Below are 21,279 nucleotides of genomic sequence, written 5' to 3'. Positions count from 1 at the left end.
ACATCATAATTGTGCTCTTGTACAAGCACTTTTAACTCATCAAGTTTGTTCATAACACTCTGGGCATTTGTATAAAAGCATTTCAATCCTGAAATTGTGTCTTGGTAAGTTTCCTTTCTTGCACTCTGATCCTTTTTCTTTCTTCCTGTCTGGTTTCTTTCTGAAGTAAGGTCAGTAACTATCTTCCTTCTATCCATACTTGGATGAATAAATATATTTACATTATTTACATCTTCCCTTGACGGGGTATTCTTTCCATATCTAATTACAATATTTGACGATCCTCTGTTTAGTTTTTAGCACAACTGAACTGAGGTTCAGTAGTGCTATAGGGATCGCCCGGCGTCTGTCTGTCTGTCTGTCTGTCTGTCTGTCTGTGTGTAAACAACTTAAAGTCAAAAACCGCTGAACCGATTGCCACAATATTTGGTGGGTCCATTACCTTGGGTGTCTAGTTGGGAAATTGTTTAAATCAAAATGATCGCATCACAGGTGTGTGATTTGGGTCAAAAAATGATTTTTGGTCAAAAAACTTAAACTCAGAAACTACTGGGCAGATTGGTGCGAAATTTGGTGGGAACATTCTTAAGGGGGTGTAAAGTAAGATTTGTTCATGACGGGATGATTCCATTGGCGGTATTTTTTGATACTTGACTGGCAGTAGCAGCTGAGAAATCTACTATCCTGCCTTTTCTTATCTTCAAGTGTACTTCTCCTGCTTCTCTTCTCTGTTTCAACTCTAGTCTCAATTTTCTATCTTTATCTTGCTCTTGCATTGTTAAATCTGGTGAGATGTATATTTTCTGGAATTCCTCTGTACTACTGTCTTTAAGTTTATATGCCTTTTTAAGCACTTTATATCTCACATCTGGCGATGGAAACTTAACTCTAATAGGCCTCTGGTAGTTTTCACCACGATTTATGCCAAGTCTCTGTATATCGGTTATTTGTATTGTCTCTCCAGGTAATTCAATCTCTTCAAAGATTTCCTGAATAACAGTAAGGTCATCTCTTCCTTGCATTTCCGTACAGTTCCGTATTATGACGTTACATCTTCTTTTTTCCTTCTCTAATTCTTCTAACACAACGCCTGAGACGTTACCTTTCAGATCGTCAACACATAACTGCATACTATCAAGGTTGTGTTCCAAACTGTTGACCGAACCACTCAATTTATGTAACTCGCTTTGCATTTCAGACTGCTTCAATTCCATGGCTGTAATTTTTGACATCATTTTAACAGCACACGAATTGCATTTCCGGCAGAACCAGTGTATTGGACCTTCGTCATCATTTGCGTTTTCGCTGAGAAAATCGTATACCGTTCTTGAGATGTTTTCACATCTGATATGGTGCCAAAAATTACAAACTCCACATACCAATGCTGGAACATCATCCTTCACAATTTTCCTACAAGTACCACATTCTTGCACTGTTCTATCCACTGTCTCTTTTGTCTTTGACTTGCCATGAGTTGAACTTGCACTTCCACGTCTCGTGCTCGTCCTGGTTGCCGCCATCTTGGTTTCCGTTCTGACTCCACTTCGTCGTACAGTAATAATCGTTCATGAACAATTACATTTCTCAGAAATGACTTCTGCCACAACACTTGTATATATAGTAACGGTACTTCGGCAAAAACCCTCAAAGAAGTTACTTTAGACTGCTACATTAACACAAATTGACTTCTTTTGCGGGAGCTCCAAGAAAGCACGTCCACCTTCTTCGAAGCGCCCTCAATTATTAGGACAGTGTTCTATGACATACATGTGCATATTCATTGTTGTCATGATACGATCCAATATGGCCGCCTAGCAGCCATTTTGTTTGTGAATTTTCATGTCCAAAGCCATAACTCAGACATGCTTGAACAGATCTCATTCAAAGTTGGTATTAGGACAGTGTTCTATGACATACATGTGCATTACATGTGCATATCCATTTTCATTGTGATACGATCCAATATGGCTGCCTGGTAGCCATTTTGTTTGCGAATTTTCATGTCCAAAGCCATAACTCAGACATGCTTGAACAGATCTCATTCAAAGTTGGTATTAGGACAGTGTTCTATGACATACATGTGCATATCCATTTTCATCGTGATACGATCCAATATGGCTGCCTGGCAGCCATTTTGTTTGTGAATTTTCCATGTCCAAAGCCATGACATGCTTGAACAGATCTCATTTAAAGTTGGTATTAGGACAGTGTTCTATGACATACATGTGCATATCCATTTTCGTCGTGATACGATCCAATATGGCTGCCAGACAGCCATTTTGTTTGTGAATTTTCCATGTCCAAAGCCATAACTCAGACATACTTAAACAGATCTCATTCAAAGTTGGTATTAGGACAGTGTTCTATGACATACATGTGCATATACATTTTCGTCGTGATACGATCCAATATGGCTGCCTGGCAGCCATTTTGTTTGTGAATTTTCCATGTCCATAACTCAGACTCCATTTTCATCGTGATATGATCCCCCATAACCAACCAATCCTTTATTGTTGGAGGCATATTCCATGTCCAACAAGCACACACAACATATCTAAGTCTGTTTGTTTTAGGTTCACAAATGTTGTTGCGTGATCAGAGTAGTGATAATTCCTTAAAACCCAATTATAGCGGGGACTATGTCATTATCAATGACTTGTTGACTCGGTAATGACTTGTATTTGTACTAGCTCAATGTGTAGAGGTCAGTGGAGGGAAACTTACGCACGATACGGGCGATTTTTAAATCGGATTTTTTATGTGTGTTTTTCAATGTAAAATTCAAATTTCAACATCGCTGAAGCAAAATCTGTCTCCCCTAATGTAGATTACAATGTAAATAACAGTCCTGTTCGTAGAAATTTCCACTCAATTTTGACTATGATAGATGACTGAGTGAACTTGACGCAGTATATGGAAGGATGAGATTATCGTAACGTAACTTCTAAGTCCCGACTGCGTATTTGGTTATCTGGGTACGCTTTTTGGCGTCCCGATTCAGACTAGTATACTACCAACTTGTGGGCATTTTTTTACTGATTTTGAGCATAAATTTGGTGATAATTTTTTGTTGTTCTATCAAATAATGATATAATAATTACACAAACTGATTTTTCAGAAGGTATTGGGCGACGACTTTTATTTTTATATTTTTGTCCCTTTCATTGCCAATGTGGGACCGACTATTGCGTCATAATCAGATTAGTGAGCCGTTAATTATTTTCGTTCAAATTTTATACGAATAAAAATAACATTTTCTGCCAAACTTTCTACAGTTTTGACCATTTAACCAGTACATGTATATAGAATTTTTGTAGAAACATAAATGTTGGTATTTTCAATTTTGTTTGCAATATAAATGTTTTGTTTATTTATGATATGTCAATAAATGAACAACATGTTTTTTTACCAATATTTTATTATTTTAACCCAACTTTCAGTTGTGAATGTGATATTTGAATATATGTATTTGTAAGTATGATATAGACAATTTATTTTCCAGTAAAACGATACATAATTTTCAAAGATTGGGCAATTCAAAGTATTTTCGTATCATTTTGATTGCATACCACTCACTCTCACCTTATGTTAGTGAGGGGGCTGGTGGAGAACAAACAATCCCATGAGGCCAGTGGTGGTGAAAGAGTTAACAGATCAGAAGATCCTCATTAATTACCCCAAGACAGACCTTGGCTTTGCTGCCGAACAGGAACTCAAGAAGTTGAGAGCACCGAGTAGTCAAGTTACCATTAGTGACAGACAGGTAGTTCAGCTTAGAATGGAATGCAGAGACTTTTTACTGAAAACTGCCACCAAGCTTCTGGATAAATCTCCACTGAAGTACCCTCTGGCAAGAGCCATGTCATGTCTTGACCCTGGACAGCTTGCCTCAGCTTAAGAGAAATGCCACCAGAGAATGAGAAAGCTTCTCACTACCTCAGTAGAAGCTGGACAAGTGACAGGTGGTGCCACTGCATCTGATGTCATACTTCAACAGTTTGAAGAATTTATTGACACTACTGTAGCAACCAACAACTCTTCATTCAAGGACTTTGACCCATATGATGATAACAGCAGAGTTGATGTTCCGTTTTTCGAATCTATGGCAACAATTTACAAATCCACACTTTATGCAGTTGTGGAAAGTTGTGACGAATCTTCTGCTCATATCTCATGGACAGGCAACTGTTGAAGTAGGTTTTTCAGTGAACTAGCAGGTTGAAGTGGAAAACCTTCATGACAAATCATTAGTTGCACAACGTCTCATATATGACCATGTAGCAAGTGTTGGTGGTGTACAGAATGTACAGATTACCTCACAACTTCTTGCTTCTGCAGGCTCTGCAAGACAAAGGTATTCTACCTTTCTTGAGGAGCAAAAGAGAGAGAGGGAGTGCAGCAACTAGCAGAAAAAGGAAGGACTTAGTTTCAGACATTGAAGGACTGAAGAAGAAGAAGAAAAGGCTTGAAATCTATGTAGAGGAGTTGATCAAATCTGCAGACCAATAAGCCGGGAAAGCTGAAAATACAGGGAAGATAACACTTATAGCCAAGTCAAATAGTTTGAGAAGAACTGCTAAAGAAAAACAAACTGAAATAGAATCTGTGGTTTCTGATTTGGATGATAAAATACAGGAACTGAATGAAATCGTAGATGGTAAGAAATGTGCACTAAAAGGCCTGTTTGTTGACGAATAAAATGTATTTCACTGGTCAACAGCCCTGGAAATATGCTCCGAATACCCCAGGAAAACATGAAAAACCCCTGGAAAGCCCTGGAATTTTATTTGACATTGTGTGTATGAACCCTGGTCTAGTCCCATAGTTACTTTTGTCTGTTTGCCATTGTTACAGGAAGAGATCATGACATTTGAAAGAATTCTTCTACAAACTATTAAGTTTGATTTACAAGTGGATCATCCATATGGTTATTTACTGAAATATGCCAAACGAATCAAAGGAGATATAGCCAAGATACAAAAGCTGGTCCAGATGGCATGGACATTCATTAATGATAGGTATGTAAACAATCAGTATCTACATGCATGTACAGTTCAACATTAAACTCAACCTGTACTCGCATGAATCCATCAGATATCCCTTAATGATAGAGCGATTGCATGTTTGGCAAACGCAGAAGTCCTGTGATGACTCGTTCAACTCACCCACACATATTTTCTCATGGGCTTACCAGTACGTTACTACACTTCGATTTTCCCACAGAAACCCCAGGACATACAGACTAAACCTCCCATAATGAATATGTCTTTGAGAATATTCTTGTCTTGGTCATTTTTAGCACAACTGAACTGATAAGGTTCAGTAGTGCTATGTAGGCATGGCAAAGTGTCTGTGTGCATGTGTGTGTCAGGGTTCGCACGGTCCTGGAAAACCCTGGAAAACCCTGGAATTCCAAACCCTCCCTGGAAAACCCTGGAAAAACCCTGGAAAAATGCGCCCTACCCCTGGAAAACCCTGGAAAATGATCATGATCAATCGATCGATTAATATTGACGATCGTCATGTCTGTGCTCGTGCCACCCATTCATATGATTCTGAATCTCGTAAATGTGAAATGGCGAAAATATTTTCAAAGTCTTTCGCCACGGTGGTGAATCAAAATTCACGCCGATTAAACCCAGACAGTCAAACGATCGTTCCACGAGACACTTTGCCCCCACAGACCGTGCCTAGTGTACACTGAATGAGCGTCGCAGTGTTTGTTGCGATCTTGCGTATATTGCTACTCCATCTCCCAGTCGTCATTTCAGGGACATGATATTGTAACAATCCCAGCCAGGGGTAACAGTAGGTCTGTTAACAAGATTATCGTAACATTGTAGCGAGTATCAAAGCATCATCAACCTCGATTAGAAATTGTTACAAGTTCGGCACACGAGTCGACATACTACAAGCTCAGACATGGTAATACTAGGGCCAAGGGAAGTGCAGTTGAATTTCCGGGTTGTGGAAGTACGGTTGTGACTTTTATGTCGTCGATAAATGGGGATTTGTGTTACATGTTCTAAAAGAATAAACTACTGTTTTATGTAGTCGGTACAGTAACATTCGTCAATGGTCAAGTTGAGAAATCGCGATGTTCCGCAACTCGTGGCATCCGTATATAAACATCGAGACGCAAGCGATGAATGTATTCAGTTATTCATAGCTCAAAATTTTGTTACGTAAATGACGTTTTCATTCAAAATTTTGAAGAAAAAAAATATTTTAGGTGACTTATAAATCTAGTAACATCAAACCATACAATAACAAGGACAAACTTGAGTTTTTAGTTTATTTTTCTGGATATGTCTGAATTAGACTGACGAATGCTGCGACTCAATCTTACACGATCAATGCAACAGCTTGACGAAACGGCTACTTAGGACAGCGGTTTCTCCGTTAATCTTAGCGTACAAACGGGGTTTTGAAACCAACGTCTTGCAGAGTGTCGATTGTCTTTAAAATGTTTTGTGACATATTATGGGAACTGTTGATAATTTTTTCTCGTCCACATCAGACAAATAGATGTCATTCAAAAAATATACTTTAGTGTCAACACCCCTGGAAAATGGCCAAAATTCAATATAGATACCCCTGGAAAACTGACGAAAAACCCCTGGAAAGTCCTGGAATTTTGTTTTGCTTTAAGTGTACGAACCCTGGTGTGTAAGCAACTTAAAATAAAAAACTACTGGACCGCTTGCAATGATATTTGGTGGGTGTATTACCTTGTGTGTCTAGTTGGGAAATTGTTCAAATCAACATTATTTTATCATCAGCGTGTGATTTGGGTAAAAAAAAAGTGATTTTTGGTCAAAAAACTTAAACTCCAAAATTATTGGGCAGATCGGTCTGAAATTTGGTGGGATCATTCTTAGGGGTGTTTAGATTAAGAAGTGTTCACAAAATGATGATTCCATTAGTGGTATGCAAATTAGGGCTAAAAATGTGTCTTTTTAGTAAAACATCTTTAATTCCAGAACTACTGAGCAGATTGGGCTGAAATGTAATGGGGATGCATCTGGAGTTTTATTGATGAAGAAATACTAAGCATATAATGATCTCATCAGTGCTATGCAAATTAGGTGTAAAAATGTGAATTTTGGTCAAAATCTTATATTTCAAAAAGTACTTTGTCAGTGAGACTGAATGTTTGTGTGATGTTTCTAGAAGTGTTATTCTGGATATTTTTAGCTCCGCTGTCAGCGAAAGCTGAAAGCGTAGCTTTAGGTATAGGTGGGTATTGAGGTATAGAGAGTAGAGTGAATCATGGGTGTCCGTCAAACTTTTATATTTTTACTATCTACTCCATAAGTGACAGTCGGAATTCTTCGATATTTGGTGTGCATGTTCCCTGGGGGGAGGCTATTCAGATTTGTTCATGCCAAGTTGATCTGTGCCATTTTCAATTTTTTATGATTTTTTTTCATAAAATGTCATTTTCATCAACTCCTTGAAAACCTCTTATTAGATTGCTTTGATATCTGGCGTGTTGATGCGCAGGGGGTAGCTTACTCAGATTTGTTAATTTCAAGTCAGCACATCCTCATTTTTATTTTTTATGATTTTTTTTTTGTAATTTGAAAAAAAAATGAATATGTTAATGAGCATAATGACCGACGCCATATTGGAAATCAGTCGACGAGACTTTAAGTAAACTGCCACTTTTCAAAAGACACTATTGACGTCAAACAAGCAATGTAATATGTGCTATAGTCATAATTCTACGCATTGGGCGCCCAAATGACAAGCGTTTGTTCGAAACAGGGTTGTAAACTTCAAATCCAATTCTGCACCCTTCTCCATTATCAGCCAGTCCGCAACATCCTCATTTGCATACTCTATCCTGATTCGACCAGAAGCTGAAGGTGACCTCATTCGACCGAGCGATTTTCCACAGCAAGTATTTTGAGTATCAACACAGGACGTTCTTAGTACTCACTAAAATCACACTTCAGACCCACTATAAAAGTGTGATGTTTTCAGATAACATGTAACTTGTGGTTAATTCTATATTGTCGTGCAATTTGGAATGACAGTGAACCAGAATTCAGACAACTTGCGTAAGGAAGGGCATGCCAGGCATGCGGTTGAAGTTTAAATATGGCCGACAGTTCACATGTAAAGTTAAACGACATGAACGTGTCTTGCCTTTCCAAAATGCAAATATTTGGCAAGTAAAAATAATTAAAATAATTACAACTTTAATTTGGCTTCAGACTTTGCATTATGTTTTGCGTATCTTTCCCCGTTTTACATGTAAATCCGAAAAGGTTCTCTCTCATCATGTCATCAGTGTCAGTGATCATACCGCGCGGGGTAGTCCTCGGGTGCACGAGTCTGTATTACTGACTTGACTCTAAACACCGGAGGGGGAGGGACAATTGTCAGAATCGAGTCCCGAATTCCTCCGTATGCAAGCAGGACTACGTGCGGGGCTGCTTTGAGTACGAGCGAAGTGAGGCATGTTGAGGTATTTTGTTGAGAATTATAAATATTGCGAAATGTCAAGTACAAGGTTTAAATACAATGGAATGATGAAAAAAATGGCAGAGTCTGCTGACAGGTGCCGGTCACAAAAAACACTGTGAATTAAAATATCAGACGATGTACATGTATGTATTAATCGCCGACAATCCACCCGTATGCACGAGGGACTAACCCGGAAGCAAGTCGTTGTCAGCCATACGTTACAGTGGTAACATCGTCCGAGAAATCGCTGCGTTCAGAGTGTCACTGTCATTATTCACAGAATTGTTGTTTTCGAGTGAAAACCCGTCTTGAATTGTATAACTCTAACAAATGAAGACATGTCAAGTTATATTTTGAAAGTTGTATCGCTAGTTTGAGACGATTTTCTCACGTACTATAGTACTATCGAGGCTTACTTGGAAGTAGTAGGACCTTCCAGTTCATCGGGAAGTTTAGCCAGTCCGATAATTCTTTCTGGTTTAGTTTACAACACTTTTGATCACGCAGATTTTGTTGTTGTGATGAAAAGAAATTAAAAAAAGATCATTTCAACCATTTCGTTGTGTTTTCTTTGTGAAAGGTAACCAAACATGAACGAGTGTTACCACTGTAACGTATGGCTGAGAATGACTCTCTTCCGGGTACTTGAGATTGTCGCCGTACGGAAACTAAGATGGCGACATTTCTACATTTCTTCCCTATATATATCTACCACAACTAGAACAAGTTGAATGTTGTTGACTTTGTAAATTTGTTAGAAAATTGAAATTCAAATTGCCTCAAAATTATTTTAGATCCCTAGTTTAGTTCATTCTTCATTAAAATTTTCCAGGGTTACAGCTGTAAGACACTGGAATTACTTATACCCAACCTCAAAATCCTCTTTTTTTCTTTTTCTTGTGTGCATTTCCCAGTCATTTTTTTTCTGAGATTTTGTGCAATTTTTCATAACAGTAGATTTTTGTTATAAAATGGTGACTATGGTATAAAAGTACAATACATTACCAACTTCTGTGTAAAATGTGTTTTATAGTGAGACATCATATGAAACCACTAACCACTTTATTGCATCGCTAAAACAAAACTGCATAGTGACTCGAAGAGCTGAAGACCTGAACCACTTCTACATGTCACCAAAATAAAAAATTAAATTAAAAAAAAAACAGCGGAGCTATTCTGACCGATAGGTCGCTTGTCTTTAAAAATTTTTGAAAGAGTTGGCCCTAGCAACCATGACCATGCCCTGAGCAACAGCCACATGGCAGTGTATTTTGGTCAAATAACATCATCTGGTAGGCAAGTGAGTAAACATTCAAAAAATGTATGCACATACCCCATACCATGACCCATACCCACAACAGCCAAGTGGTGGTGTATTTCACAAAGATAACAAGGGGATTAATAGACGAGTGGGTAAACATGCAAAATATGTATGTAAATTTGCTTAGCAACATGACAACACCCATAGCAACAGCCAAATGATCACATATATTACAAAGACAACAACAGGGATTATTAGACGCATGAATAAACATTCAAAAAATGTACGCAAATATACCTAGCAATATGACCACAGTGAAATGGTTGTGTATATTGCAACAGTAACAACAGGGTTGGATAGGCAACTAGATAGTAATTCAGCAAATGAACACCTATTCATGGTTCCACTCCTGTCAATCAAACAGAACTCTTAGCCAATCACAACTCGTCAAAGTCATGCTTGGATACAGCCACCATTTTGTCCCACATTGATCGACACTGTACTGGTGAATGTACGACACGTACGTGATTGCGCTGCAGTATTGCCGTTCCTGTTTGTAGCTGTGTTTTTGCAACAGTTCAGGCGAAAATGTTGAAAAGATGTGCTTGGGGTACGTGCAAATCAGATGAGCGGTATCTGGGCACCCAACCTACTATCCACTTTGTACCATTCCCCAAACCGAAAACACAACAAGAAAAATGTCTGCGGTGGATAAAGGCGTGTGGCAGACCACACTACCAACTAAATACCGACAAAATCAATAAACACAAGTATGTCTGTTCTAAGGTAAGAATTATATATGTATAAAAATTTATGAATGGTTAAAATTAACTGTTACAGTGTCCTTATTTTGCATTTTTCGCCTCGTGCAAGATTGTTCATACTGAACTTACGAAGCTGAATGATCGTTTGCAAAAATCAAACCATGGCCTCCAAAGGGCAATGTTGTCTGCGTGAACTATTTTTCTTTTGGTTAAAATTTAAATTCCTGGTTCAAATTTGAACCACCCCGGTAATTTAGACCGCTCAATCGACAGTTTAGTCTAAAATTACTTGCCAAGATGTATGTGATGTACCGTTTTTATGGGAAGATTAATTATTTTTTAGATTCATCTTCATATTCAACTTACAGCTGTTTTTGTTTATTTTTAAAAAAGCAGCACTTTCCGGGTTCTAATGGTCCCACTGATATGTGTCCTAACCCGCTGCCAGCAGATGGCAGTTCAAGACCAACAAAACCACCAACAAAGCGAAAGGACAAGTGTGATGGTGATTTGTCTGCTGTGCAACCATCAAAGAGAAAATGTCTAGCACACATATTCGAAAATGATCCTGTGTAAGTGAATGTTTACATTTTGGTTGTATTGTTGTGTATGTTAATTTTAAGTATATAGGTTTCTGATGGTTCTGTTCAAATCATTTGTAGTATATGCTTGTTTAAAAGTTTCAAATAAAATTAAATTACCAGACTGTATTAATATTCAGAACAATACTAACAATATAGATGAGTGAGCCTGTATTTTCCAATGTAGAGAAAACATACAATTGTAATTTGTACAATTTGTACATCATCATTCATTCACTTTGTGTCATTAGTCCCCACCAGACGAAGTCCGGACAGGGACTTATGGATTGGGTTCCATCCGTCCGCAGAGTAGTGATATCAAAAACAACCATATAAGGCCAAACAACATTAACCAGGTTTGAAAATGACAACATAAACTGCCAGTTCCTTAAAACCCAATCATATCGGGAACTATGTCATTTTCAATTACTTGTTTTATGTATATAATGGACAATATATCTGATCTCTTCACACACCACACCACCCACCCACCCCCTCCCCTTCAATATGAATGCATATATGTAATATATATTATAATATAATATAATATAATATAATATAATATAATATAATACAATACAATATATTATTTTTTTCATGATTTTCAGTGTGTCCATACAACCGCCATTGGTTAGCAGCCTTGTTACAGAGAGAAATGAAGGGACTCAGACAGAATGTGCTTGTAAGTACCAATGTTATTAGTCTAGTTCAACTATAGGGGACGACATCGAAATCAAAAGCATCGTAATTATGCGTCGTAACGAGTAAAGACGAGTAGCTACTAGTAGTTACAATGTACTACGTGAAACAGGAGATAATGAGGTGTTCAAGTTCATGAATAACTGACAATTGATAATCAGTTCACTTTTCTTTGTTTCCCGTGAAGACGTCGTCTTTGAGCGTAGATACGCGTAATTTTTTATCGCCAACACACAATAGATGGTGATTCTCACCTTCTGTGTTTCCAATGATGACATCGTCTTCTATCGTAGTTGATCGTAGTTTGTCATAATTTTCGATCGTCAAAGAAAACCACGTACTCGGCCAGTAATGTGCTGATGAAACTAGTACTGTACATGTTTTTATGAGTGCAAGTTCATGGGCGATATTCATAAAAAAAAAAAAACAATAAGATACGCATGAAATCAAAGTTTCAATATTCAGTAAATCTTTTCACGAACATGACGGTATGTATTCGAAATTTATTGTGATGGACGCATGGACGTAGTATTGTAACAGTCCTGGGTTAACAGTAAATCTTTGAGGAAGATTATCGTACAATTGTGTGACTCTCAAAGCATCAATCGCGGTTAGACTTTCTTTTTTGTTTTTTGCACGGTCGACAAACTAACTACAACTTACAAGCTCACGCTTGGCGGCCATGGTAGGGCCAAGAAATGCTGTTGAATTTCCGGGTTGCAGAAGTGCAGTTTTGACTTTTATATCATCGAATAACAGGATTTGTTTTATATATTCTAAAACAACAACTAATTTTTTATGTTTCTCAGTACAGTAACATTCCTAAATGATGGGGTTGAGTTCAGAAATCGCAATGTTCGGCAACATGTGGCGTGATGCATGATGTTGGTAGATATATAAACATAGAGACGCAAGTGATGGACGTATTCAGTTATTCGTAACGCGAAATTTCGTTATATAAATTACGTTTTTCCTCAAAATTTTGAAGAAACAAAACGTTTTTAGGTGACTTCTAAATCAATCAAATCAAACGATATATTAAAGCGAGACAAGCTTTAGTTTTTAATTTGTTTTTATGGACAATGTTCGAATTCGACTGACGCATCCTGCGACTCGAATCTAACATGGTCTAATTGTTGTCTTGATACAATCCAACATGGCTGCCTGGCAGCCATTTTGTTTGCAAATTTTCCATGTCTAAAGCCATAACTCAGACATGCTTGAACAGATCTCATTCAAAGTTGGTAATAGCACAGTGTTCTATGACATACATGTGCATATACATTTTCGTCGTGATACAATCCAATATTTTGAGTTTGCGAATTTTCAATGTCCAAAGCCATAACTCAGACATGCTTGAACAGATCTCATTCAAAGTTGGTATTAGCACAGTGTTCTATGACATACATGTGCATATCCATTTTCGTCGTGATACAATCCGATATGGCTGCCTGGCAGCGATTTTGTTTTAGAATTTTCCATGTTCAAAGCCATAACTCAGACATGCTTGAACAGATATTGTTCAGAGTTGGTATTAGGACAGTGTTCTATGACATACATGTGCATATTCATTGTTGTTGTGATACAATCCGATATGGCTGCCTGGCAGCCATTTTGTTTGCGAATTTTCCATGTCCAAAGCCATAACTCAGACATGCTTCAGTGTTCTCCCTGAACAAGGTAACAGGGGCGTCGCGCCCTCTCGTAAATTCTTGGCGCCCCCTTGTAAGTTTTGACGAAAAAAAATGAATTGAATATTTTTTCAACAAACGGGGCAAAACGATTTACTTCTCTCGCGGTTTCGCTACGATCTCATGGTCGCCATTTTGGAAAGTCAAATATCTCGGTAAAGAGGCTACTGTCACTGATGTCAAACTTCGTGCGAATCACATTCACGCATACTTTCATCAAACTTGTCATTCATTCTATAGCTTTAAAACAGTCAACATGTCTTTCCTCCGTCATTTAGCTCAATGAAGATCAGGAGGTACACGGAATATTTTACACGTCGGCCCTTTTCAGGGCGAACTTGAACTCAGATCGTGGGATTGTTTGCATGTAAACACACACTGTCTCGAGTTTACGGTACAAAAACAAAATGAAAATGCAAAACTTTGAAAGGCTTGTGTTGTTCACGGACACTACTTAGATGATACTAAATAATATGTCACTAAAATGAACAAAATGGTACATTCTAGTTCCTTAACTATTTATTGAATTGTAATCGAAACGAAAATGGGCTAATATTTCCGTACCCATCGAACCACGATCGAACTTACGGAGATATCAGGTGAGATGCGATGGCGTCAACACAGATAAACACGTGGTGTCAATGTGGGCAATTCCATTGTTCATGGATAGGTGGGCCGTGACAAAAGTCTCGGAACGGTCTGTTTTTACGTGTACACTAAATGTACTACAAAATCTATGGTTTTCAGAGTCGCTGTGTCTATGAATTGCTTCTCTTAATATAAAAACACGCAAGTAAGATTTTCCATGGCTACGTCAGTATTGAAGTTGAACGCTAAGTTCCCCTCTGTCCCTTCCCTTTAGTTTAATAGTTCGGACGTTGCATGTGTCGTCATAGTACAATCTTTGACCTTTCAAAATCTTAGTGAGTCGTCGTAGCAGAAAGTTTTGCCGGATACTTGTCCCACTTGAAAACTATGTATTCCGATTCGTTTTATTTCATTTTCTTTTGATTGACTTCATTACCACCCATCGTGACAAGAAGCGGTTTCGCCTTCTTTCAAAAAAGACCTGTGCTAACTGAAACTGCCATGCCGTATTGTCACCGACTATTTTTGTTTTCGTAAAAAAAACTGAACATGCTGAAGAGAACTATATCATGGCGAGGCATGTCTTACAGTGTGAGTTTTTTTTTGACGTGGGAGCGTGACGTATTGAGTGTCCATTTGAACATGTGCAGCTGTGTTTGGCATGTACTATTAATTTTACAGTTAGACACAACAATGGCAACAAAAATTGCAACATTAGTGTTGCGTCTTTTTTACATTGACTGTAACAGGGCCAGGGTACAAGTTCGTTAGTGGTCTATAATAATATTATGTATCAACTCTCACTCAGTATAGTACGATCGTCAGTCGAGATGTACGGCAAATGTAACAAAATTCGTTGCGTACAGGATACAGATCGTTCGATCAAATATGCATAAAATTAATTTCCATTGCGTACGGTATAATACGCATGGTTTTGCGTCACCGCAAATACTGGTCCGTCATTCTGAGCAGTTCTCAAGTCCGGGAATTAAATGATAAATTTAATGAGAAGTCAACTAGAAAACAGTACATTTAGACGAATTGAATCACTATGGGAATATCAATAGATGGACCAAATCTGACACTGTTTACTTTGAACAAGCAGTCACCAATGGGGAAATTACAAAGACAGGAGAATTCTCACAGAAGTGAGACAAGTTACTCAGCTGTTATGCATAAAGGCAAAGTTATCTTCACCCTTATGTGTTTGACTTTTGTTTGTTTTGGTAGTGGTATGGTGATGATGCAATGAAGCTCTTGAAAATGGATTTCGTTTTGTAGTAAACACTACAACTGTCCTGAAACATCTTGATATTTGCTGCAATTTTTTACAGAAAGTTGAAGATTTTGTTTTGTTACACTCTATCAGCATTTGTGTTAAAAAGAGCTATTTGAGTAACTATTTAGGACAAACTATTAAAAAACTATTTTTTTGACACAGGTAAATTTGGCTAAATTCTGTCACTATTTAAACATTAAGATATCAAAACTCACTTTGACACTTCAGTTGTGTTGAAATTCACATGATTAAAGTGGGTTAAAATGGCTAAATAAAGTGCCACCAAAAGCCACCATTTCAAGATGCAAATTGCAAAAGCTCCTAGGCATGAGGGGGGAAACCAATACAACATGAAATTTGGCACTTCATTCACTGTCTGGTTGATTGTAAGGTTTCTTGCACAGTATGGGCACTTACATTCCATAATTCCACACTTTCCATGATCGCATACTTTTCCATCTGGTGTCCCACCTAAAAAGCTAAATTCTGTATTTCCAACAAGACCACAGTCATGGATATGTCTGCATGTGTATACTTCAAAGTATTTTGATTTTGCTTTTGGCTCATTGCGTTTTCCATATTCTAATGAAGCAGCTGTGATCGATTTATGTTGGAACAAACTATTCAGAAACTTTTCAGATGGAGCAGATTTCCTGTTTAAAATTCTACCAAAATTTGATGCTGTTAAACGACATGCTCGTGATTTAATCCAGGTTTCATTGTTTGCTTGTCCCCTTGTCTCTATTTCAAGTGTCTCTGGGTCAATTTGAGAATGTTCTATATTCAAGTTACGGTACTCCTCTGGTAGCTTTATTGGTGCTGTTTTTGGGAGGGTTGTTGGTCCACAGCCCATACCATCAGATAATTTAGATGTTTTCATGTTGTTCATCTGAAAGAAAGGGCAATGAGAAGTTCACTATAGATTACAAAATTAAATATTTGTGTTTTTTATCTCACAGGGACATCACCTCTTGACCTACTTGTGCAAACTGCTGAGTTGTTGAGATTAGAAAACAAATTGGAAGAGAAGGATGACACCATAAAACGACTTCAATCTGAGATAACAGAAAAGGACCTAAAAATCAAGAAACTTCAGCAGGATGTCACGAATAATTGTAAATTTGGTGTTGATTGTGTACTGAGAAATCAAAGAAACTTAAGGGCCTTTTTAGTCCCCGCCGGACGAAGTCTGGGACTTATGGATTGGGTTCCGTCCGTCCGTCCAGAGCCGTTTCTTGGTGATGGCCAGACCGATTTTTTTCAAAGTTGGTACAGGGGCAACATACAATGACATACATATGCATGTCAATTTGTTTCATGATATGATCCAATATGGCTGCCGAGCAGCCATTTTGTTTGCAAATTTTCCCTGTCCAAAGCCATTACTCCAGACATGCTTGAACAGATCTCATTCAAAGTTGGTATTAGGACAGTGTTCTATGACATACATGTGCATATTCATTGTTGCCGTGATACGATCCAATATGGCCACCTAGCAGCCATTTTGTTTGCGAATTTTCCATGTCCAAAGCCATAACTCAGACATGCTTGAACAGATCTCATTCAAAGTTGGTATTAGGACAGTGTTCTATGACATGCTTGTGCTTATCCATTTTCGTCTGTGATAAGATCCAATATTGTTTGCGAATTTTCCATGTCCAAAGCCATAACTCAGACATGCTTGAATAGATCTCATTCAAAGTTGGTATTTGGACAGTGTTCTATGACATTCATGTGCGTATCCATTTTCGTCGTGATACAATGGCTGCCTGGCAGCCATTTTGTTGGTGCAGTTTTCATGTCCAAAGCCATAACTCAAACATGCTTGAACAGGTCCCCCCGCACCCGACCCATCCTTTATTGTTGAATGATTTATTCCATCACGTAATCTTGAAAAGTAGGCTTGTCCCATGTCCAAGGAGGACACACACATGAGTATGCATGTTCCATGTCCAACAAGCAGAAACAACATATCTAAGTCTGTTTGATTTAGGTTCACAAGTGTTGTTGCGTGATCAGAGTAGTGATATCAAGAAAATGACAACATAAACTGCCAGTTCCTTAAAACCCAATCATAGCGGGGTCTATGTCATTCTCAATGACTTCTTAAGTACAATACTGGAATTAGTTATGTTAAATTCATCATTTCTTTTACCAAATGATACTGTGTTATCTTACAAGATAGTTAGGACTGATATAAAAAATCTAGCAGATAAAGATTGTCTGTTGTTATGTTTGTGTCATTTACGGCATAATTTTGGACTGTGAGACTTAGCAGTAAGGTTTGGTTTAGGACTACAGTCAGCTGGGGATGTCTTTAATACATGGATTGACCTCATGTATTGGAAGTGAGGTCAAATTAGTATTTGGCCACACAAGAGTATTATTATGAATAAAATGCCTTGTAGTGATTTTATCAAACCAATGACATGTGAATAGTGACCACTTAACCCAGCTGAAATGAAAATAAATAGCAGTCAGTGTTCAGTTGCTGTTAACAAAATGTATAGGCAGTTACTAGTATGCAACGACAATGATCGTGCACATACAGGGTCTAAATACGGTGAAAGGATGTTGTGGATACGGGTAGACATGCAGTATGGTCAAGGTACCGGTACTAGACATACGGGCTGGCCCTCCATGGAAATATTGACTTCAACATACCAGGGTAATAATAATATCATGAAAAGTTTCCCCCCAAAATCAACTCTTATCATTAGCAGTTAGCGGTAAACTATAATTGCACGGTTCATGAATGTGTCGGGTCAGGGAGAGATGAAAGCGCTACGGAAGTTGCATCTACGCAGTGTTTACACAACACAGGCAAACACAAAGTTCACAAGTTGAAGTACGTTTGTTCATATACTTTCCTACGTACATAGGGGCTTACGTAGTTCTTGTATGATGACAGCAACAAATAATACAATTTTAGCGATACTGGTGGATTGTTTAAACATTTTAAAAAATACCAGATTTAAACTGAATGCCTCCCGTAAGGGAATCACTAATTATGTAAATAACTCATTAAACTAAAAAAACTATGGTAACAGGCTTTGTTTTTTGGACAAGTGTGCTTTCTTAGGTTAATGTATGTAAGAGTGTATGGTACTGCTTAATTACTGAATATCATTCATTATTCAAAATACTCATTAAAGGAAAAAGTTGTATCAACAAACTTCATAGGACAGGTGCGTATTACTATTATTATGATGTACGTATCATATTATACGAAATTTGAAGCTTGCATTTTAAAGATACAACCTAGTTACCTAAAATCATTAATTATGCAAAATTTTCATTAAAACTAAGCTATATAAAAGATTTTATAGGACATATCCGCTTTGTTATGGTTAACATATGTACTACATTGTATTGGAATTGAAGTATGCAGTCTTAAGATATAGCCTAATTACCTAAAATCATTAATTATGCAAATTATTCATTAAAACTGTAAGGTACATCAACTAACTTTATAGGACATACACAATTTGTTATGGTTAATGTATGTACTGAATTGTATTGAAATTGATGTATGCAGTCATAAGATATAGCCTAATTACCTAGAATCATTAATTATGCAAATTATTCATTAACACTGAAAGGAACACCAACAAGCTTTACAGGACATATGTGATTGTTATGGTTAACGTGTGTACTGAATTATATTGGAATTGAAGTATGTATTCTTAAGATATAGCCTAATTACCGAAAATCATTCATTATGCAAATTATTCATTAACACTGTATGGTGCATCAACAAACTTGATAGGACATATGTGTTTTCTTATGGTTAACGTATGTACTAAATTATGTTGAATTTGAAGTATGTATTCTTAAGATATAGCCTAATTGCCAAAACTAATTAATTATGCAAATTATTCATTTACGCCGTAAGATACATCAACGAATTTTATAGGACAAATGTATGTTGTTATGTTGACGAATATACTAAATTATATTGAAATTGAAGTATGCAGTCTTAAGATATTGTGTAATTAGTTGATTTCATTAATATGCAAATTTCTCTAATTAAACATTAACAGATCTGGCTCAAAACCTAATCAGGTCTAGCTATTACCCTAAAGATTATATATCCCAAATTTCATTACAATTGAGCCAGCCGATTTTTAGAAAATGATGACACAGACACACAGACAGACAGACAGACAGACAGACAGACAGACACACACACACACAGACATACATTCCCCTTTTAATACCTCCCGTACCCTTACGGGAGGTAAAAATTACCCTGCCTTACCAGAACAGTTGGTATTCGTCACTTTCCTCGGTACTCGTGAAATGTCAACTTCAATTTTGTGAGGTGGCTTGGACTTCCTCATTGATCGCCAACATCACGCCAACACTTTCAAGTCATCACTAGTGTTATTTATCTTAATGTCATGAACATAACCTTGGGTAAAATAATTTAGTCCTTTATCCTGTGCCTTTGTGGAAAGATTTGAAACTCCAGGGAGGTATGCAATTGAGATATCATCGGGTACGCTCTTTAGACAATCTCCGTGGAATTTTCATGTACTACCGATATGCTCTCATCGATATCCTTCATTATCTTTTTTTTGAAAAAAACAACATAATTTTTTTTCTTTGTATCAGCAGCCACATTTCAAATTTAAAGTGTCTATTAATATTGATTGAGATGGACAGTGCTGCCCATCTATATAAACCTATCCTTTCACACAATTACAAGTCTTCTTTCATGAAAACCTCATTTTCCAAATTTCATTTTCATGTACTCTAAATTGATCAGCAATACAGTGATTTATTTTTCTATGACAGACTTAATATTTTTCATTAGTTGAAAGCTGATGTTAACCATAACAATTACATAACATAATGTTTGATTTAGGCAAAATATATTGACAACAAAATTTCGAATCAGTCAGATTTGTCTCTCTTTTTAGGAGATGACTGACCATGATGTACTGACTGCATTTTGAAGATGAGGGGCAAGGTTTACTCTACCTGTAAGAAAACCAAGAAAAAATCAATTTAATTATTAGTGAGAGGTTGCAGAAATTATAAGACCTCAAAACTCTAACCATACATCAAATGACAAAGACCACCAGAATTCTATAAAAGAGTGCAAGTGAAGTACTTTAAACAAGCTCTATTAAAAAAGTTGAGGAAAATTTAATCCTGGCAGAATTGTCACTTTTTTTTCTTCGGTAAGGAAGAGACATATTTATGGGTGGAAGTGTGTGTCTATGTGTCTGTGTGTCTGTCTGTCTGCGTCATCGTTTTCTTCATAACGGCTTGCTCAATTCAAACAAAATTTTGAAGACGTATTCTGTAGGGTGATGGCAAGAGTTGCTTAGGTTATGGTAAAAATCCTGTGAATATTAATGAGCAATTTACGTAATTAATGTTGTCTAAAGTGGTACGATGATGCGCTTTTTTTTTTTTTTTTTTTACATTCTCAACAAATGTCACAGTACATGTTGTGGTTGGCCAGGAGATCACTATCAGCAATGAGCAAATAGCAATCAATGAGAAAAAATAACTTATTACATATGTTCTGTTGTATTCCAACAATTGTCTGTAGGAACGACAATCTCAAAACTTTGCCCTTACGGAAGACATTCAGTTTACATCTGGTGTGATGATGATGTTGTACTATTACAACTTGCGTGTTACAATAAAGAGTTTTGAAAAATACCTACCTGTCTTTTGTTTGTTTTCATGCAGCCCATCATCCATTGATATGTAGTATATGTATGGTTGGTAAGTTCCGACAGCTAATACTGTTAGCACACCTGACATTTTAGTATTCCAGTATTCACACAATTCAGGTACACATAATATCTAGCTTTCCAAATGATGTGTCTTTATCAGCAATTTAATATTTGGAAACCTAAATATAGGCTAAAATTTTCATGACCCACCCCCCCCCCCCCTTTTTTTTTTTTAGCTCCGCTGT

General features: G+C 37.2%; 1 protein-coding gene across 1 annotated transcript in view; it reads left to right on the top strand.

The window, feature by feature from the left end:
- Positions 1-21,279, top strand: part of LOC144450957 (uncharacterized) — a 113,000-nt gene that overhangs the window by 52,104 nt on the left and 39,617 nt on the right. Inside the window, exon 5 of the mRNA XM_078141717.1 lies at positions 4,855-5,018. Within this exon, the coding sequence (XP_077997843.1) occupies positions 4,855-5,018 (164 nt within the window). The remainder of the gene's footprint in view (positions 1-4,854; positions 5,019-21,279) is intronic.

This window comes from Glandiceps talaboti, chromosome 2, assembly GCF_964340395.1.
Source record: "Glandiceps talaboti chromosome 2, keGlaTala1.1, whole genome shotgun sequence".
NCBI lineage: Eukaryota > Metazoa > Hemichordata > Enteropneusta > Spengelidae > Glandiceps > Glandiceps talaboti.
This window is presented reverse-complemented; position numbering and strand designations above follow the sequence as displayed.